The 22,826-nt window shown below is 34.8% G+C and overlaps 2 protein-coding genes across 3 annotated transcripts in view; both read left to right on the top strand.

Annotated features, from left to right (window-relative positions):
• Gel (Gelsolin) overlaps positions 1-11,861 on the top strand; it is a 35,512-nt gene extending 23,651 nt beyond the window's left edge. Inside the window, exons 16-20 of the mRNA XM_088235298.1 lie at positions 2,476-2,593; positions 4,888-5,033; positions 6,317-6,427; positions 8,850-8,975; positions 11,761-11,861. Of these exons, the coding sequence (XP_088091424.1) occupies positions 2,476-2,593; positions 4,888-5,033; positions 6,317-6,427; positions 8,850-8,975; positions 11,761-11,820 (561 nt within the window). The 3' untranslated portion in view covers positions 11,821-11,861. The remainder of the gene's footprint in view (positions 1-2,475; positions 2,594-4,887; positions 5,034-6,316; positions 6,428-8,849; positions 8,976-11,760) is intronic.
• Positions 11,862-14,350: 2,489 nt separating this feature from the next.
• Nup98-96 (nuclear pore complex protein Nup98-96) overlaps positions 14,351-22,826 on the top strand; it is a 78,679-nt gene continuing 70,203 nt past the window's right edge. Inside the window, exons 1-5 of one of the 2 annotated variants that reach the window (XM_088235301.1) lie at positions 14,351-14,499; positions 16,521-16,633; positions 17,436-17,633; positions 20,862-20,969; positions 22,540-22,665. In XM_088235301.1, coding sequence (XP_088091427.1) covers positions 16,585-16,633; positions 17,436-17,633; positions 20,862-20,969; positions 22,540-22,665 — 481 coding nt within the window. In that variant the 5' untranslated portion in view covers positions 14,351-14,499; positions 16,521-16,584. The remainder of the gene's footprint in view (positions 14,500-16,520; positions 16,634-17,435; positions 17,634-20,861; positions 20,970-22,539; positions 22,666-22,826) is intronic. The other variant, XM_088235302.1, reaches the window with a different exon arrangement.

Consider the following 22,826-nt stretch of genomic DNA (forward strand, 5'->3'; position numbering starts at 1 on the left):
ATAACACGATAGAATGACAGTTGTCAGAAAAACTGAGGACATAACATTGTAGTGACGTCTAAGGAGCGATTTATATTGACCCACGAAAAATCATTCGTATTTGGTATGTTAATTTATTTTTTTAATACAATGCTTGACACATAAATCAACATAAATATATAAAATCAGCTTTAAAACAAACAAAAAAACTAAAATAAACCTAATTATTAACGACGTTCTTACAAGGTTACATCATTTTGCAAAAACGTAAGAGATGGGACAAATTGATCAATGTAATTTGATCGAATAAAAAAAAATTCGTTCGATAATGTTCGCGAAAAAAGGATAAATGTCTTATTTTTTAGTGAATAATTGTATTGAACACACTATAATAGGCTTGTTTTTGCGTTTTTATATCAATATTCGGAAACAGAGTTTCATGTTTGCACGAAAAAACTGATAAAATCGACTTGATCAGTGATCAGTAATTATTTCTAAAAACTATCCGAAGATGGAGCCGGTGTCGCGAGTCGCGCGTTTAGAAATGAGGTTAGTAAATATATCGATAGTTTTAAATAATACAGATAAAAACCCGGTAAAATACCGTAATTTATGGTATTTTGTTCTGTATTTTTTTATCAAAATCTGCCATAAATTTCTTGGTTAAAATTTAAATTGTTAATATTTTATTTGAACAGTGTGGATAAACGTAAAATACTCGTTGATCATAGTAAAGAAATCGTGCTAAAGTACATGTTGTGTTGATAAGCCAAGTTTCTCAGTGCTCGGACTGAGGCGGGCGAGGGGGGCGCGGCGCGCGGTTGGCGGCGCGCAGCGTATCAGACACCCCCTCCCTTCTCCTCGTTTCTCCCCTGCAGAAGTAAGCAACCATTTGTTTTTTTTTTAATTTTATGCGTTCCAAAAATTTATTTTAATGTGCCAATATGTCTTCTTGCTTATACTGATCATCGTGGTTTCGGATGTGACAGGGTTTAGTGAACACCCTGAGTAAATGGTTTTTCAATAAGGGCGGGTAGATGTTGAAATGAAATAAAACAAGTTGTGTGTGAGGTATTAACAAAATTATTTTTTATTTGAAATGCCCATATGCGCCATTAAGTGTGAAATATGACATCGTTTTAATGCCCGCCTTGGCTTTTTACGGTGGCACGAATCGAGTGGTCCAATTTTCAATGACTTCCGCGTAGATCCGGCTCAATTTGAGCTATGTCCTGTGTTATGTTCTCCTTTAGGGCATCGGTCGATTGTGGTTTATTTGCATAGACCTGTGACTTTAAGAAACCCCACAAGTAAAAGTCTAGCGGGGTCAAATCGCATGGCCTAACCTTAACCTCAAATTGTTCATGCGGAATGTCAATCGCGGCGTCTGCTGTGTGGCACGTAGCGCCATCCTGCTCGAACCACATGTCGTCTAGGTCCATATAGTTCAATTTGGACCATAAGAAATTGGTTATCATCGTTCTGTAGCGCTCGCCGTTGACGGTGACCGCCTAACCAACGTCGTATTCGAAAAAGTACGGACCAATGACGCCGCCGGCCCAAAATCCACACCAAACGGTAACTTTTTGAGGATGCATCGTCACTTGGTGAACCTCGTGTGAGTTGGTGTCGTCCCGTATTTGGCTATTTTGCTTGTTAACACAGCCATTTATCCAAAAATGCGCCTCGTCGCTAAAAATGATTTTTCGGCAAAAACTGGGGTCGTCTTCCAAACGATTCGAAGTCCAGTCAGCGAACATACGGCGTTGTCTATGGTTATTAACTTTAAGTTCCTGGGTCAGTTGGATCTTGTACGGGTGTAGGCCTAAGTCTAGATGCAATATTCGCCAAGCTGAAGTCTGCGAAAGGCCGAGTTCTTGAACACGGTGAGGAATTGACTGCCTCGGGTTCTGCTGTACACTTTTACGGATAGCGGCGATGCTCTCGGCTGATATTGCGTTCCTTGAACGTACGGGTGTTGACTGATTGATTACCGAGCCGATCGTCTCAAATTTGGTCACCGAACGTTGAAGAGTTGACTGTGAAGGGCCGTCTACCGTAAAATGGGCGCAATGCGCGCAAAGTTTGCACTAACATTTTGATAATAAAATTATATCATCTGAACGTGCTGTTCAATTGTGTAACTTGCCGTGGTGATTTGGCATAAGTAACTGAATAATAAAACAAAATTTTCGACAGATGTAATCAAACAAAATGGCCGCTACGGGCCGTCAAAATCTACCCGCGCCAATTGAAAAACCCTTTATTTGCAGTAACATCCTAGTTAAGTCGGACAGTCGGTTCAATTAATCGGTACTCAGTCAGTTACAACATGACCCGCAAACTTGCGATACCGAGCATACCCAAAAGGAACAATGACGGGTACTGCAATGGGTAGTATCCGCACTCTCTCATATCAATCCAAAATAATAAAAAAATGTATTAAATCCAAAATTTTCTTCCTAAGTATTGCTAATTCTTTGGTGTTTTGAACAGGATTCTTCAGCTGATGAAAAGGAAGAGGTGATGGAATTCGGTCAGATCTTGTTCGGAGATCGAGAAGTGGAGACCGTGCAAGAGGGAGAGGAGCCCGCTGAGTTCTGGGAGGTTCTAGGTAAACTTTATTTCCTACCCTTTAAATCATTCAACAATGTTTCGAGTTTGTCCAAATATTTCCAAAACGGCAGAGGATTTTTTTTTAATGCGACGACACTTTGCTGCATATAATGGCCACACTGATGATCAAATGTCAAATGGTGTAGAAAATTGCTTCAAAAACGGAAATAAAACCAATGCAGTTCTGTCAATTAAACCTAATTAAGTTTTTTGGGTTATGCTCAAGGTCGCAGTAATGTTGTAAATGAAAATCGTCATATTTGATTTCACATGTACATATTTTTTGACATTCACTTATCAGTGTGGCTATGTACGAAGCAAAAATTAGTCGCATGGAAAAAATAAATATCCCCAAATTAACCACTCTCTAGGGGATAGGAATATTAATAATTGCACCCCAGGTTAATACAAAAATTAATATTTATTAATATTCATAATATGTACCACAGGGTGCTCACCTTGCTCCTTTGCTATTTAATCTGTTCATCAATGATATAAAAAATGCTTTTCTCACTTCATCAATTAGGCTGTTTGCTGACGACACTAAAATTCTCAAACATATTGACAGCCCTTCCGATTGTTCACTATTACAATCTGACTTATTGTCTTTTAGCACCTGGTGCTCATCCAATAATCTACATCTCAACTTAAGTAATTGCAAGGTTATCCAATCATCTACGACTACTCACTGAACGATGAAATATTATCATCTGTGTCTAATATACGAGATTTGGGTATTATACTTGACACTAAACTTTCTTTTACAATTCATATTGAACATGTTATCAATAAATCCTTAAAACTTCTTGGATTTATAAACAAAAGCACAGCTGCTGACTTCAAAAATATTAATATCCAAAACTCTCTTCTGTTCCCTAGTTCGCTCTCACCTAGAGTATTCCTCTGTTATATGGTCACCATATTATGATGTTCACATCAAGAATATTGAATCAGTTCAACATCGATTTTTGAGAAAGATGGGCTGGAGGTTGGGCTTATCCAGAGACCTATATACGTATAATGAGTTAGAAACTACCTTAAATATATCTTCTCTTCAAGACTGACAAAATAAATCCGATCTCATGGTCCTATTTAAAATTCTCAACTCACTCTTTGATGCGCCTGAACTACTGAGCTCGATAAAATGAAATATCCCAACTAGAAACCTCAGACAAAACTTACTCTTTCATACCGATAACAATATAACTAACTATGGTTTCCATTCCACTATGCCCAGAATTCTCAGGTCTGCCAACAAACATACCAGTCTTGATTTCTTTGATAACAAGTTGTCTTCTTTCAAACGATCACAGAATCAAATTCAATTATAAACTCCTCTCTCCCGTTTCCACTCCCACAAAGTCTACTATAAACCATTGAGTCTTTCTACTTTTTTAATAATAATTTTCCATGTATAAATGTGTCCATGAAAATGCCCATTGGGCGTATATATAAATAAATAAATAAAAGTTACATGTTTAAAAAAAATCCATACAGATCTACTTTTATACATCTAGTAAATGTTATCACTGTAACTCTCCAAAAAAAGAGACTAACTCTTGTTCTTGGAGAGTGACTTACACTGTTGTAGTTGTTTATTTATAAGAGTTTATATAATTTTGAATTTACAAGTATATGAGAAAAAAAATAAAAAAACACAAAATATATAAAGAAAAAAAAAATAATAATAATAATAAATTCATACTAATTAACATTTAATGCAGTTTTTACACATGTTCAAAAAATACCTTTAGATTTGCTTTAAATTTATTTTTTGATATATTATTTTTAATTGTTTTTAGTTCACTGGGGAGATTATTATAATTTTTTACACCTTTGAAGACAAAGCTATTTTGACCATGACTCGTGTGGAATTTAGGCATTTTAATATTATTTTGGTATCTGAGTGACTTATTCATCTCAAATTCTTTTATTTTTTCTTCTTTATAAATTTGTATAATGGAATTTATTTTATAAAGAGTGTCTAATGTATGAACTTTAAATATTTTCTATAGACTTTCCGTATTGAATGTTGGGGGTTTCTTTAAAATTACTTTAATAATTAATCTTTGTATTATTTTAAGAGGGTTTAATATATTGGCATATGCACCACCCCATCCTACAATACCATATTGTAAAAATGATTGTACAATTGAGTAATAAGCTGTCTTTAAAATATTCCTTAATCTAATAAATATGTATATACATTCTCTAATACGTTGAACTAGTTCACTAATATGGTATTTCCATTTTAAGTTATAATATAAATGAACATTTATATGTCCTTTGCAGGAGGCCAGCCGGACGAAGTGAAGGATTCAGCTTCGGCCACGCAGAAGAGGAGGCTGAGGGTCGGAAGGGAGCCGCACTTGATACAAATCGCAGTCGACTTCAGGAACCAAGTCAAGCTTCAAGATATCGGTGGCTACACTCAGGAGGTAATGAAACCTTTACTGTTGCATCATTTCAGCCAAGCAGCTCTCGCTTCTAGAACGTAATTTCTAGAAATGTCTGTCTTGCGGCCCCAAGAGTGTTCAATGTCCTGGATGAACATGTTGAGTTCTTCAAAACGAAGGCCATTTTCAGGAGAAGTGAAAATTTTTGATTTTGTTATATGAAAACTTGATATTATTATTATTATTAATAATACACTAGCAGCTGATGCGTGTATATCTAGTGTACATGATTAATAAACATTATACATTGCTGTGTGCATCTAGTTGACATTAGCTGAACTAGCACTGGGCCATTTCATTTCACCACGACTTGGTCGGTCAGGAAGTTCTTCCCGGGGTCGGATGAGAAGGAGGCAGTGTTCAGTTGCAATGGATGACCTCTGAGACGGCGGTTTTCATTCATAGTGAACATTGATTTCAACTCGGGTACATTATATTGCTCAGTTAAGATCTAGTCACCACACTGCCTGCGCTCTAGGGGCGAATCGTGTAACTAAGTGATTATGTGCAGCTTATTGTAACTTTATTTACAGAAAAACAAATAAAAAATTAACATTTATTTTAAATCCTTTCCACCGTTTGTATTTATATCCTGTTATGAAAATAAATTTTAATAAAGCGCGCCCAGCGCCTGCGGTGAGCCAAGACATTAGCCGATTATTCCAGCTTATTTTTTCATAAAAATAAGTATATTTTATTTTGAATGTATTAACCTCAGTGTGGGTTTTTTCTCCTAGTTTAAACTTGCAGATTACACAAATTATTTGAAGATTCTTGATTTGGAAAACAGTATTCCAAACATTGTTTCTTAAGGACTATTTTTCTTTGAGATGGTACTTTTGACACAAGACCATAATTACTTTCATGCGTCATATTGCGGGACATATAGCGCTCCACGCGGCCGTTTTTAGCACTATTAATTACTAGAACAATCCGGCCAGTTGAAAAATGCTCGCTTGAACATGATTTTGATATGACTTTTGACGATTACCAAGACAGTATGCTCACGTCTTGGTAATTGTCGTGACGGTAAAAATCGAAACAATTTTTCCAAGTTCTCGGGGAGTGTAGCGCTTCATGTCTTGTTGGCGTGTATTTTGGATCTGTTTACTTCACAAATGTCAAAGCAGAACTTACATTTGCTGCCATTTGCAAAAATTATTGCATCTTCTGATAGGGTGATGACTTTTGCGCCACCTTCTAGTTATTTTAGATTTTTTACCCTTGATATATTTAAAAAATATAATCTTGTCTATGGATTGCAGGATTTGGCTGAAGACGACGTTTTCCTGCTGGATTCAGGGGAGGAAATCTACGCCTGGTTGGGGAACCAAGCTACCAAGAGAGAACGCCAGGCTGTTCAAACTGCTATCACCGTAAGTTCCTTAATGTATTGTAGCTAATGCACTACCGGCGTCGTGCTGTCGTTCTGCTGTAGTCACTAGAGCGCACGTCCCGTCCATTGGTTGTAAGTCGGCGGAGGTTAGGCCACCCAGTCGCGTCTCATCAAGGCCGGAGATGCCCTCAGAAGTGCCTCTCAAGTGTTCAACTCGCAGTGGTCAGAAACCGTGGGGAGAGAAGTCCAAAATCCAAGTCCAGGGTGAAACGAAGGTCTCAAGTAAATTGAAGTGAAGTCGAGTAGAAGTTGTAAGTACATAATCTAGCGAGGTGGAGGTCCCTAAAATGGCCGCTTCCCGTGTTGATGTCTGTAACACCAATAATAGAGAATCTTAATTCGATTTTTATTTATTTATTTAAAGGCTTTATAAAAATGTGGACAGTGGAGCTGGGTAGAAGTAAAATGGATTGTCTCATTCGCCCAAACCAATATTGAATCAATTGCTCCACAAATGTATAGTTTATATTATGTTTCTGTTCTTTTATTGTGCGTTTTATAATATTGAAAATATAGGCATACATAAATTAAATATAATAATAAATACTTAATAGTCCTTAAATAAAGTTTGATTAGAATGATATTTGTCAGAAAAAGTGACAACATAACTTTGTAGTAATGTCTAAGGATTTGTATCTATATATATTAAATATAATGCTTGATACATAAATCAACATAAATCAGCTTTAAAACAAAAAAAAAACTAAAATAAACCTAATTATAACGACGTTCTTAAAGGTTACATCATTTTGCAAAAACATTAGAGATGGGACAAATTGACCAACGTAAATTGATCGAATAAAAAAATAATTCATTTGATGTTGTTCATGAAAAGTGTATGAATGTCTTATTTTCGGTGAATACTTGTGTTATACACACTATAATAGGCTTGTTTTTGCGTTTTTATATCAATTTTCGGAAACAGAGTTTCATGATTGCATGTAAAAAACTGATAAAATCGATTTGATCAGTGATCACTAATGACACTAGTTTGACAGCTGTCATTTTAATCAAGCAATATTTTAAGGACTATAGTATTTAAAACTGTCTGAACAGTTTGTTAATTATCGCTGTACATTAAGTCTCTTGTATATTCTGACATGTAAAAATATTTTTAAAAGTATATTGTTAAGTGTCCTCGGCATGGGTCACATTATTTTTATTATTAATCAAGCCGGTTTGTGGTTCCGTGGTAGTACTGTGGACTCACAGGCCACAGGTCACTCCGAAGTTCAAGTTCCACTCTACCACATTGATTTCCATTTTTGCAGCACAACTTATTTACGGCTTTTAGGAAATGGTCTGAAAATGAAAATATTTAGTAGATAATTAGAACTCGAGTATTTTTTCTGAAAATTGTTTATAATGTGAAAAAAAAAAGAATAAATATATATTATATCGTCGCCCAGACAATTTAAGCTTGCCTCAAGCTCGTATCAAGTTTGAAGTATCAAGAGTTCAAGCTTGACCCAAGTTTGAGATTGCAACTCTGTAAACTTGAGGCAAGTTTAAATCAAACTAGGAAGTTACCACCCAACAAACTTGCATGATATTTGTTTTTACAAGCATCCTACATGGTTGCCACCTTAACATTCATGCAATTTTAGATTTATTTCTAGAGCAAAAAAAAAACAAAGAAGAAAAACACAAAAATCAAAAAAGAGAAAAAAACACAAAAAACAAAAGAAAACAGAAAAAACACAAAAAACAAAAGAAAACAGAAAAAACAGAAAAAAACACAAAAAACAAAATAAAACACAAAAAACACTAATACCCGTATGCATAGACAAAACTTAAGGTGAGGAAAGTACATTCAATTGTCTTCACCTTCGGGCTATTCTCCGCATTTGAGATTAGAATGTACTTTCCTCACCTTATGTTTTGTCTCTGCATATGGGTATAAGCTTCTTAAAAATATTAAAATGAAATAAAACATCTTGTTATTATTACTCAGTATATTTATTTCGAATAAATAATAAAAATTACAGGCTATTTTTGCCAAGAAAGTCAGATGTAGTGATGTCAAATAATTCAAGGCAATTGACTGGAGATCAGAGTCCTGTGCAGTCTTTTGTCTCTCAGCTCTGAAACAAATAAATGAAACTGTTTTATGACTTACTAGCTTTTGGACTAGCAGGATTACTCATTGTAAAAAGCATCCAATATTCAAATCAAAATTTGTTTCAACAGAGAGAAAACATCAAATTTGACATAACAATATTCCAGCAACTTTTGATAAAAACTTGTCGCGTCAAATTTTCATTATCAACTTCCATCAATCTTAAATCAAGTTTGTACCAAGTTTCACTGCTATCTGGGTGATAATGTTTCTGTCTGTCACTAATAGATGTCTCCCACGATTCATTATGAATCCATTATCATTTTATGTGTGTTTTTTTCAGGAGTATCTCTCAACGGATCCTTCAGATAGGACCCCGGAAGGTGTGGTTGTGATCTACACTAAGCAGGGACACGAACCAACCATCTTCAAGAGGATGTTCGACGAGTGGGATGATGACATGTGGAGCGTGAGTGACATCTATTGATAAAAATATATAACATCAATATTATTCATGTTCTAAATCTGAGAGCCATCTGGCGTTGTCGCTTTACACGAATCATGCAAAAGGTCCATTTTTTATATGATTTCTTCCAGTGTTAGCTTTTATTTGATGATCTGGGCCTCATTCTTTTGCAGTTATTTGTCCCCGTAAGCTAAAACTGAAAGAAATGATAGTAAAATAAATGTTCAAGTCGAAAAGTTTAAAACTTGAATTTGAAATTGACAAATTACAACAGAGACGGAGAACATTTTAGAGAAGGGAATATGGAAGTCTAGGCTTATTATATATTGTTTTTAAAATGTGAAAAAAAAAGAATAAGCAAATGTTCATTTATTTATTAACGGACATTGTTCATTTATACAATTTATAGGGTTTAAATATTACAATAAAAGAATAGTTACAAACATTTAAAAAAAAAAAAAGAAGCATTGACAAACATAAGGCACATCGAGACAAGATCTGGACTATTTATTTAGTGCTCGTTTAAATCCTTGTAAACTTAAACCAAAAAAGTCCAGATCTTGTCTCGAGTTCACAATACGACAAAGACGGGTCATTGGAGAATTAAGGCCATAGTTTGTTCTATGCTGATCGATGAACAGTACTTCATTGTTTCTCAATCTACGAGTCGGAATATTGAACTTTACCTGTCCCAGTAATGATGGAACATCGATTATACCATTTAGTATGCCGAACATATATATGGAGTCAATATTAGTTGTAGTTGTGTTTTTGTAGACTAGAAATATTTAACATCGACTTTACATCAAACAAACAAACCATCACGCCGTTTCCCCGTAGGAGTAGGCAGAGAGGGCAGAACGCCATATCACTGTCTTTGCATACAGATCTCGCTTCCGTTACATTCATACGTCTTCTCATGCACGCACGCCGATTATTCCTACTTTTAACGTGTCCATCTTCAAGTATTCAATAGACTCGATCGTGCCATGTCTTTCTCGGTCTTCCTCGTTTTCTGCATCCTTCAACATTCCCATCGTAGATCCTTTTAGCCGTTCTTTCGCTGGTCCATTCGCTCCACATGGATAATGCATGTCTCAGCCTTACACAGTTTACGGATCTCGACATTTGTGCACCTATCATACATGGTTTTACCACACATTCGCCTGAGAGATCGCATTTCGACAGGATTTAACCTACTTTCATCGTCATTTTTCCAATTTCATACTTCGCTCCCATACCATATCCCGAGTTGGCACAAAAACTCCATTGTGAACTGCTAGTTTAGCCTCCTGTGATAAGCATTTGTTTGCCAATGTAGATTTTAGTGCACCGTTCACCCTGTTCCCGGCACTCACCCTCCTTTCAATATCTTTTTCGGTCTTCTCGTCCCTAGTAAACATACTTCCCAGATACACAAATTCTTCTACCTGACTACATCAACAAACCGTCACGCCGTTTCCTCGTAAGGGTAGGCAGAGAGGATAGAACGCCGCAACATTCTATCTTTGCATACAGATCTCGCTTCCTCTACATTCACACATCTTCTCATGCACGCGCGCTGATTATTCCGACTTTTGACATGTCCATCTTTAAGTATTTGTTGGATTTGGTCATGCCATGTCTTTCTCGGTCTTCCTCTTTTCTGCCTCCATCAACATTCGCATTGGAAATATTCTTAGCCATTCTTTCGCTGTCCATTCGTTCCACATGTCCAAACCAGTGCAGAGCTCCTTTCTTGATTTTGTCGATAATGCTCGTCTCAGCCTTACATAATATACGGATCTCAACATTTATCGTACATAGTTTTACCACACATTCGCCTGAGAGATCGCATTTCGACAGCTTCAGCCTACTTTCATACCTGTTTTTCCAAGTCCATACTTCGCTCCCATACACCAGGGACGGGACCAGGACTCCGTTGTGAACTGCCAATTTTGCCTCTTGCGACAAACATTTATTTGCCAAGGTCGATTTAAGTGCACCGTTCACTCTGTTCCCGGCACTCACCGTCCTTTCAATATCTTTCTCAGTCATTCCATCCCTAGTGAACATACTTCCCAGATACACAAATTCCTCTACTTGTTTTAGCATAACTCCATGCACAGTGATTTCACATTTAGTCATACTTTCATTTCTTTCAAAAACCATCATCTTATTTATTTATATTTGGATAATTTATAAAGCGCCGTTTTTGTAAAAATCACCTCAGGGGCGCTGTACAATAAATAAATATCCCACTACGTCTTGCAGCTACAGAGCGCATGGACGGTTGAGATTCTTGTTCCTCGTCTCCATCTCTATATCAGCATAAGAATAATTACCTCTCTCTAGTCCAAGCATGTTTGCAGACAATGCTCTTTCTTCTTCAGAAAGAGATTTATTTTATTTTATTTTATTCAGAAAACATACAGTCATACAAAATAAGTATTAAAACAACAATTTTTAAACATAATAAGACCAATTAAGTTTTCATAAATTAAAAAGATATAAACATTAAATGTGACAAAGAAATAAAAAATAAATAAGAATACCAAAAGCACACTCCGAGCCATCCACACACACATACATGAACGCACATATAAAACATACACAAACATATACATGACATGCGGCATATATACCACTCAAGATGCACATTCAGCAACTATCCCAAATAATCGACCCCACGAAGAAATTTTCTGTACAAATGCAACGTGCAGTTAGAAATGTCTACATCAATACTGAGTCCGTTATAATTTGATGTTTTACATGTCGTTTTTGCTAATGTTGTTATTTTTTCTTTCAGAAACAAATGTCCTACGATGAAGTCAAAAGCCGAATGATCGAACAAAATGAAGTCATGTAAACATTAAAAATACTTTGGACATTAACATTAACATTTACAAATGTATAGAATTAAAAAGAATGCACAAATACTACCAACTACATCATTATTATCAAGGGGATGGGCGGTGTGGACGTTGTTTATACAAACATATTCCTGTATTTAAAGTTAAAATACAGGGCGTTCTTAAAACCTTGCCACATCCGAAACCACGATGATCAGTATGAGCAAGAAGACATATTGGCACATTAAAATAAATTTTTAGAACAAATAAAAATTTAAATAAAATATTTAAAAAAACAAATGGTTGCTAACTTCTGCAGGGGAGAAACGAGGTGTGGGGAGGGGGGAGTCTGACACACCGTTAACTGCGCGGCCGCGCCCCCCTCGCTTCTCCCCTGCAGAAGTAAGCAACCATTTGTTCTTTTTAATATATTATTTTTACAAATTTTCTTCATTCTAAATATTTTTTAAAATATGCCAATATGTGTTCTTGCCCATACTGATCATCGTAGTTTCGGATGTGACAGGGTTTAAAGAACACCCTGTATAAAAAATCAAACACTTGATTATATTTTTACAAATATAAAAACAAAAATTTCGTGACAATTGTTTCGCCTTGTTGGGGCATTTTTAAACGAACGTGAAGATTAGATGGATTGAATGTCTTTATATAGTTATATAATTTAAGGTAGTTTGTGTGAAACATATTCAGTCGGTTATCGTCAGTGTTGGGGGGTGCACGCTTGTAAGATCACGGGCGTATTTATGACATTTAATTTATTATTATTTTTATAAATTATGTAAAAAAAATTATAAAACATGTTTTGTTTTTCAATGTCTGAACTTAGAAACCTCCGTCTTTTGCTTGTTGCATCACCGCGCGCAAAAGAATTATTTACCACGGTCTATAAAGAGTTTAAAAAATCAAAATCATTTCGGTTTTGGGGAAGGGAAAATGGGAATACGATACCTCGATTTTTCGGCTTCAGTTATGCGAAATCAGTCCAACGTGCAGATGTCTTTTTGCACAGTATTCAGGAGTCATCTACGAGAGAGCGACAGAAAAACTATATTAAAATGCCTATTCATCAAACCTCTCTCCCTCTGCGTATCCTCGAAGTAATAATTTTTTAATGATTGACAAGCACAAAATAACAATGTTTATTTTTTTATAAAGTAGAATTAATAGTCAAAAGTTTTGTATGAATATTTTATTAATGTTTTATCTGTGTTATATAATAAAAAGATTTATGTAAAAATTTGTTTTATTTCCCAAATTTGTGTCAAACAAACCATCACACTGTTGCTCCGTAGGGGTAGGCAGATAGGATAAAACGCCATATCACTCTGTCTTTGCAAACAGACCTCGCTTCCTCTACATTGATACATCTTCTCACGCACGCACGCCAATTATTCCTACTCTCGACATGTTCATCTTAATGTATTTGATGGACTTAATCGTGCCATGTCTTTCTCGGTCTTCCTCGTTTTCTGCGTCCATCAACATTCAAACAGGTAATAAAGAACTCACACGAGAGGTAGTATCATACCAAGTCAATATAGCGCAGGCAATTGGTAAAATAAACCAAAGTAGGGAACAAAATGCCGAACACTCCTCTAGTGGAACGGCAGGCCTGTTGACTGCTGACTGCTGCCAACAGGCCGGCTTCTCCTGAAGAGTTTTAAGTGGTTTCCTCTCCACATGAGCAAATGCTGAGAAGTTCCCGATTGGCCCACATTAGTTTATTCCTCCTAATCCTAACAATTTAGATAAATTTAATTGCAGAAAAATCCACCTTTTTATACATAAACTTTGTATATTATAAGCAAGGTAAATAATAAAAAGAACCTTTCTCATCGTCGATCCTTTTAGCCGTTATTTTGCGGTCCATTCGCTCTACTATGCTAAATGCTATTCTAATAAATACATATTTATATTCTAATATATACTAGATATCGATTTGATAGTAACTACCAGAAAAGGTATATACAAAGATGTGTTATAAAGTATGGCCAAAGAACACTTCATTATACAATTACTAAAAATTTTAATAATATTCCTGAGCAGCTTTTTAAAAAAATGTTGAAAAAACTTTTAAGGAAAAAATTTTTTAATGGCTCATATGTAACAAGGCTTAATATTGATTATTATTTTTAAATAATCTATTTAATTTTTTGTAAATAAATTTCGTGGCAAAATACGTGTGCTTTTAATTGTTAATAATGTTTATAATACTTTTTCAAATCACATAATTTCTCTAACGTTTTTCGTTGTAAAGAAAAAATAAAAAACCTTTTGACAAGCCAGTTTCGCGGTTAAGTAGGTTTCATTATTTTTCCTTTAATATTTTTCTGTTCATGTTTACCTTCTTAAATAAAATATACAACAAAAAAAAACATCAAGTGTTTATAAATAATAGGTACTTACCTACAGCAAAAAAGTCAGCGGATGCGATGTAGATGTCACTAATGCATGATCAACGCAACATCAGACCATGTTTTTTACACCGCAGTGAAACTTCACACTTCCTTTATCTTTGGCAAAGCTGTCATTTGTCATTACCGCCATTACCGGTCAAACTATATTTCGTCGTTGGCGTGCGTTGAAAATACTAAATTCGAGCATTTCCACGTTTTAAAACCCAGTTCACCCCGCCTGAACACCGAGCCGCATCGAATAAAAAAGACACGACAAATGTAAGTGTGTTTTTTTGTAAATTAAGCTCCATTGAATCAAGAAATACATTTTTGCCGCTTGTGAGCTGTTCGCGACATGGGAAGAAATATTTTGAAATAATTATGACGCGCAAATAAAACATCGTTTCGATGAATCAAACACATAAATTTAACAATATAAATGCATTAAAACGCCTTTTCGCTGGTTACTGACGCTTTCAAAATATTTTTTATGGTGCCAAATTGTGAGTATATTTTTAAATCTAAAGCATCATAGCTTTTAATTTAAATCTGCGCGTGATTTTTAGCTCGAAGCAAAGCTGCGAAGTTCAGCGTACGTATCTTCGCTTAGGTTTAATGTTTGATGGTGAAAATAATACGCGTGCTTAGCGTTAATGTTTGTTTTTAAATTTTGTTTAATCTCGAACCAAACGTCAAATTGGTTTATAGGTTATGTTACCATTTTTAAATACGTTATTGTGGGTGCTTACGTATTGTTACAAAATTCATTTCAAAGGTATTTTTATGCTTAATTTTTAAAATATGTATATTTGTAATAGAGTTTTCGTAGGGTGGTGTTTAGCGCGCATTATTAAAATCAGGTGTACCTCAGGGTGCTCATTTGGCACCCCTGCTTTTCAATTTGTTTATTAATGATGTTGCTAAATCATTCTCTAACTCCTGCTTTGGCTCTTCGCGGACGACAACAAAATTCTTAAAATAATTCAAACTTTACAAGACTGTGTCTTCTTCAATCAGACATGGACTCTTTTAACCGACAGTGTAAAGTCAACATCATAGAATTAAGAATAGTCCAGAACCCGCATACGCACATCAAACAAAAAACGACTCAACTACTCATAAAAGAGTAGGTTTACGTTTTGACCCATTAGTTTATTTGTAGACGTCGCTCGTCGTACCTTCTCTTAAATGTTCTTCATCTCTGTTGTAATATGTTAATATAAACAGCTCCCCAGGGAGTTGAATCCAGTCCTTGTCTACAAAAATTTGGACAAACTCAAAATATTGTTGATAAATTACCTGGTCCATGAAGAAGTATAGAAATTGAAAAAATAATATTTTCAGGCGTTGCCTAGTATGTAGGTAAAATAATTCAATTAGATGAATCTCACCCGCATAAATAAAGGTTTCAGCTCTTTAACTTCAAAAACATCAACAGATGAAAGAATTGAAGGAATATAGATGTTCAAATATAGGCAGAATGCTGAATGTTACACAGTGTGTAAAGTGGCCACTTAAACCAGCCATTGACAGGTCATAAGCCCTGTAGATGCCTGGACTTCTATATTACCTTCTCTTAAATGTTCTTCATCTCTGTTGTAATATGTTAAACATAGACAATTTATTTATAATGCAAAACTTCATGGTTGCCATCTGTATTTATATATTTTAAAATTATTCTTTATTTTCATATTTTATTTTCGACATCCAGTAAGAATCTCCAATGCGTGGCATGCATCAACTTTTTTGATTCCCTACGACCAATGTCACGAAAGAGCGAGGTCAACACCTTCGCAAATTGACAACACTCCCGTCTTTCCATGGTTCTGGCAAAAGGTTATGGACCTTTTTGCCTACGTAATAGTGCTGTCTCGATGCCAGAACAGTGTTGACCCCTTCACTTAGTATCAGATCCCTATCAGAGTATCTTGTATTATGGTTGTGGTTGACGCTTGGGTAAATGCCTCTTTTTATGTGTGTAACCACTACCGTTCTCAATATATACTTTAGAATGAATTGGGTTTTCTTTCTGTAATGTTCTAAATATCTGAATAAAATAAATGAACGTACTATTTTCTACAAAGCACACAGTTTACCCTGAAGATGGCTCCTGCAATGGTAGCCGAAACGTCGGAACAAATCCAGCACACACGGTACCACCCGAAAAATAAACATATTGAAAACAGTGATCGTGAAAACCTTCGCACCTATTAATTTTTCATTGTTTGTAGACCAAATATATAAGTAATAATTTCAAAATTGCTGGTCAGTTTTATATTGTAGGAGTTCATCTGTTCCAGGTTTCTGATATCGGAGTAAGGAGGAACCGGTTGGTACACGCGCTGATAGTTCCCTCGAACAGCCATGTTCGGAACCGCCAAGCCTGCCTTCGGCCAGGCGACCAACACATTTGGTAAGTAAACTTCATTTCAAACAAGCCGTTTGTGCGTAGGCCCACTCAGAGAGGATAGAAGCCGGAAGAACGTGGAATGAAGCAGGCTGAATGCTGTCGATAATATAATCACTGGATCCTCGACACAAAGACTACTCAAACAAATACCACTTTCGGACAAAGGGATTTTGAGTATTTATTTATTTATTCATATTTTTCGCTTCGTGACCTCACTGGGGTTTCCCGTGCCGAGGACACTTAACAATATACTTTTTTGAAATTACATTTGAGAATACACAAAGAAGACTCACTTAAAAAAAAAAGATAATTAACAAATATTCAGACAGTTTTAAAAACGAGGTATTTATGTACATCTGTATTATTTATATTACAAAACACACAATGAAAATAACAAAAACCTTACATAAGCTATACACTTGTGGAGCAGATGATTCAGTATTGGTATGGGCGAATGAGACAATCCATTTTACTTCTACCTCGCTCCACTATCCATTTTTTTATAGCCTTTTTAAACATTTTCTCATTACTAATTGCTTTAATAAATAGTGGAAGTAGGTTATAGATTTTAATTAAATAATATTCAAAATCCCTATAAATATTATTCAATTAACATCTTTAACCTACTCCCACTGTCCATTAAAATAATTATGGTCCTTAAAATATAGCTTGATTAGAAGACAGTTTGTGTTCGCGATAATTTAATAGAAAAGACACGCCTGCTTCACAATGCATCCCGCTCATTCTACACGGACATGCCACGATCACAGCGACTCGAGTCTCACGGTGTTCTCATTCCTCGCAGGCTTCAACTCGTCCCCGTTTGGCGCGAGCTCGTTCGGCAAGCCGGCCTTCGGCTCCGCGTTCGGCGCGCCCGCCGCCGCGCCCGCCGGCGGTCTGTTCGGGGCCGCGCCGCCCGCCCAGCCCCAGGCGGGCCTGTTCGGGGCCGCGCCCCCCGCGCAGACGCCCTTCGGCGCCGCGCCCCCGGCGCAGAATGCCTTCGGTGAGTCATCTATGCATTTTTTCCTCGGTGAACTAATCTTGATCTGGTGAGCTGTCTTTATCGAGCTAAATTGATTATTTATATCTTCAGCTAATTTATTTTTGCATTCATTAGTTAACCCAAAGAAAATTTGTTGATAATGATCCTTAATATAAAAATAACTTTATTTAATTTACTTACATATAACTGTGAATCATCTATCCTTACCTCTGTTCTGTATAAATACATTTAATTCTTTAATAAAGATACCAGTCTCGAAGATGTCGCGAAAGCGATGAAACTGGTCACTGGATATTCCAAATTTGTGGATTAAAGTATCACTCGTGTTTTATTTACATAATAAATTCATTAAGCTAGCTTTATTTTTTGGGTTCATTGAGCTAACAAAATATTTTACTGCTTTTTTTTAAAAATATTTTATTTTTATTTATTTTTTTTTGTTTTTTTACAATAAACATAATAATAAAACAGAGTATTAAAAAAATAAAGCATAATTACATATCAACGAAATACATATTAATAGAAAATAAAAAAAATCCCACAAAGGCATGTATTTTTTTACATTTTACATTTTTTTTTTTTTTTTTGCACCACAACAGGCCAGGAGGCCTAATTACAGTGGTGAATTACATCACAGAGCACCCAGGCTTGAGAAAATCACATTTTAATTTTTGTGTTCTCACCGGGAATCGAACCCGGAACCTTCCGTGCGTGAGTCAAGCGTCTTGACCACTACACCACGGAGGCCGCCAAGGCATGGCCTGTTCGTGGGTATACAAAAAAATGTTAATGAATTTTTGCTCCTATAATAAATAATGGACAGTTATAATATTTTTGTATAACATGAGAAAGAAAAAATAAAATATTCTGTAAAAGATAATAAGGTATTTTTTAATTTTTTATAGTATTTAAAAAAGGAAATAAAAAATATTAAAAAAAAACACAAAAATATTCCTTATTATTAAAGGGCAACAAAATAAATCATAGAAAAAAATAGTTCATATCTTTAGTTTGAATCCAGGATAGTGCATTTTTTTTAAAAGAAGGAAAATTTTGAAAGTTTGCAATCAATGAAATATTATCAGTAAAAAAAGAATTAAAAATTTTTGGGCCTATAAAATACTCGTATGCATGTCTCTGACCTATAGTCTTTAAAATATAGCTTGATTAGATGACAGTTGTCAGCAAAAGTGAAGACATAACTTTGTAGTAACGCCTGAGGAGTGATTTATATTGACACACGAAAAATAATTCGTATCTGGCATGTTCATTTATTTTTTTAATACAATGCTTAATCTAGAAAAACAGCTGTTAAACTAAAATAAACCTAACAATGTTTGATTATGTCCAAATGCTTGCAGACTGGCTGGATTTCCTCCCTAGGGAGTTGTTCGTATTTAAATTTATTTCAACAGAGAGGGAAAAAGTTTTCGAGAAGGGAATATGGAAGTCTAGGCATTTACAGGGCTTATGACCTGTCATTGCCTTCCATATTCCCTTCTCGAAAACTTTTTCCCTCTCTGTTGAAATAAATTTAAATACAAACAACTCCCTAGGGAGGAAATCCAGCCAGTCTGCAAGCATTTGGACATAATCAAACATTGTTGAATTACTACCTGGTAAAAGAAGAAGTATAAAAATTTGAAAATTGTTTCCAGGCGTTGCCTAGTAGGTGATTTGGTTCAGCCGGATGAATCTCACCCGCGTGATAAAGGTTTCAGCTCTTTTACTTCACAAAAGTCAACAGATGGAAGAGTAGAGGAAATGTGGATGTTCAAACATGGGCAGAATGGTGAATGTTACACAGTGTGTAAAGTGGCCACTTGAACCAGCCAATGGCAGGTCATAAGCCCTGTAAATGCCTAGACTTCCATATTCCCTTCTCGAAAACTTTTCCCTCTCTGTTGAAATAAATTTAAATAAAATAAACCTAATTATTAACGAAGTTCTTACAAGGTTACATCATTTTGCAAAAACGTTAGAGATGGACTAATTGATCAATGTAAATTGATTAAATAAAAACATAATTAATTTGATGTTGTTCATGAAAAGAAGTATAATTGTCTTTTTTTTTTGTGAATAATTGTCTTAAACACACTATAATAGGCTTGTTTTTGCGTTTTTATATCCATTTTCGGAAACAGGGTTTCTCGTTTGCGTGAAAAAACTGAAAAAATCGATTTGATCGGTAATTTCCTATCGCCATTGACATTAGTTTGGCAGCTGTCATTATAATCAAGCTAAATTTTAAGGACTATAATTGAATCTTCGTGGCTTCATTGTATCTTTTTTAAATGTACACCAGCATATGTGGTGAAAAACATAAATAAAGTCAATATTAAAATACGAGTACATCTCAAAAGGGAAATATCACATACCACGAATACCGATAAAAATATATAAATTTAATTTAGAATAATTATTTGTATTTTCGAAATCAATATGGATATTTTATGTTTTCATAGATAAATATAAAAAAAAAATAATAATAAAAATATGTTGCTAGAAAAACGCAACACGTTTTTTTTATTTTTATTTTTTAATTTTATTTAAATCTTAAAGTAGGGCACACATATCATACATATTGTTATGTGTGTTCTAATAATAACATTGCAAATATATTTAATTTATAAATTGTTTATCACATATGTCTTGACCATTATTTTAAATTTTGATATGTTTTTTTCTTCATAAATATTTTTTTCCATTTCGTAATACTTTTTAATTGCTTTAAATAAAATGGAATTTTGTGACTTTGCCTTTTTCCTAAATGGAAGTCTAATTTTGTTCTTTTCTCTAGTATTGTGATCGTGTTCACGCTGGTTCCGATCAATTTTTTTCCAAAATTCTGTTTTTTTATTAGAGTTTATAATTTTATCAACAAATATCATTGTATTGTAAAATATTCTTTGTTTATATGTTAATAATTTGGCCTTGGTGGTTGTGACGTCAAGATTCGTGACAATGTTCTAAACAAATTTGAATAGGCAGGAACAAATAAATATGAATCGTGACGTTTTAAGAGCGTGGCCAATGGAATGACCATTTTTGTGGGAATTCAAAATTACAGATTTAAAAATATTTTTTATGCTTCTAATAATTAGCAAAAAAAATTTTTTGCAGTATTTCGTAGACTTAGTTGATTTTTACTGGATCATTGAGCTAACTTTCTTTCTTGAATATTTATCGTCATGCACAATTGTCAACACGGTGTTATTTGTCTCGAAGGCTTTGGGCAAAACACATCTGGAGGACTGTTCGGCAGTCCGCAGCCGGCCACATCTCTCTTCGGACAAAATACGCCGGCCGCCCAACCCTTTGGGGCCAAACCTCAAGGTAAGATGACCGAACAGCGCTCACCAACACTGACATTAACCCTTCCCTTGCTGTCCTAAAAACTTCCGCGGGTCACGGTGCTGTGCAGCAGGGGCGAATCGTCAAAGTAAGCGATTATGCACAGCTTACCATTATATTTTTTTAAATTTTTTTTTTTATTTAAATCTTAAAGTAGGGCACACATATCATACATATTGTTATGTGTGTTCTAATAATAACATTGAAAATATATTTAATTTATAAATTGTTTATCACATATGTCTTGACCATTATTTTAAATTTTGATATGTTTTTTTCTTCATAAATATTTTTTTCCATTTCGTAATACTTTTTAATTGCTTTAAATAAAATGGAATTTTGTGACTTTGCCTTTTTCCTAAATGGAAGTCTAATTTTGTTCTTTTCTCTAGTATTGTGATCGTGTTCACGCTGGTTCCGATCAATTTTTTTCCAAAATTCTGTTTTTTTATTAGAGTATATAATTTTATGAACAAATATCATTGTATTGTAAAATATTCTTTGTTTATATGTTAATAATTTCATTTCATTTACCATCGACTTTACCCTCGTGTATCTGTTTCTTTTCTAAATGATTCTAAAGGCTTTATTTTGTAATACAGTTAGTTTATCTATGTTTTCTTTGTTTGATAAAAATAAAATGCTACTACAGTAGTTAACGTGTGGTTCAATAATTGCTTTGTAAATAGTTTTGCAGGAGTCCTTATCAATAAATCTTCTGATCCTTTCCAAAATTGATATTTTTTTTGCAATCTTATTTATTACCATCTTAGCCTTTTGGTGAAATGTAAGTATTTGACTTTTAATAATAATAATTTATAGTAACCTCGTTTATGGGAAAATAAATAAAGTAATTGTTATTTATTATAAATCACCGTTTATATCTTTCTACAAAAAAATATCTATGAAGCGCGCCCAGCCCATTCTTACTGAACGATGAAACTAGCCGATTACCTCAGCTTATTCTTCTATACAAAAAAGTACACCAATATTTTGAGTTTGTCCAAATTTTTGTAGACAAGGACTGGATTCAACTCCCCGGGGAGCTGTTAATATTAAAATATTACAACAGAGACAAACATTGAAAAAAAGGTAATATAGAAGTCTAGGCATGTATGGGGCTTATGACCTGTCATTGGCTGGTTTAAGTGGCCACTTTACACACTGTAAAATTTACCATTCTGTCCATATTTGAACATCTATATTCCTTCAATTCTCGATGAAGAAAGTTGAAAGAATCTCTCAGATCTTCTCACAGTTAAAAGTGTAAAAAATTTTGTTCCACCCAGCAATTTTTCCTTTAATTACGATTTATTTGAATGTTTTAATTATTCTGAGGTTGTAATTTTTTTTCTTAAAAGCCTATAAAAAATATAAGAGAGAAATATGTCAATTTTGAAGCCGAGGTGAATTCTGACATAACTGTCAATTTTAAAAACAAACGCCTAGATGCACAAATAATGTGGCTAGATTCTGCTCTATTAACATAATTTTAAAACAAGGTCTATGATTATTTTTCTCTTGCGTCTTCAATTGTTGGTGAACATTTCAGGTTTTGGATTCGGTGCCACATCCACCGCTCCCGTGGGCGGACTCTTCGGCTCCACGGCGCCAGCCGCCGGAGGACTGTTTGGCTCCCCCCAGCCGAGCAGCTCGGGACTCTTCGGAGCCAACGCAGGTCAGCTGAAAATCTTATAATTACAATGTTAACGAGTCATCAAACGCAAGAATGACAGTACAAAGATGAAGCATCATTTGAAATGCAGCGAATTTCAACCATTTATGATGCAAAAAATTATTTAAACTTCAGATTGAGGTATGGGTTTTGTACCGGAGAGC

Source organism: Micrasema longulum, unplaced genomic scaffold (assembly GCF_059751315.1).
Source record: "Micrasema longulum isolate JH-2025_06_02 unplaced genomic scaffold, ASM5975131v1 h1tg001355l, whole genome shotgun sequence".
Classification (NCBI taxonomy): Eukaryota; Metazoa; Arthropoda; class Insecta; order Trichoptera; family Brachycentridae; genus Micrasema; species Micrasema longulum.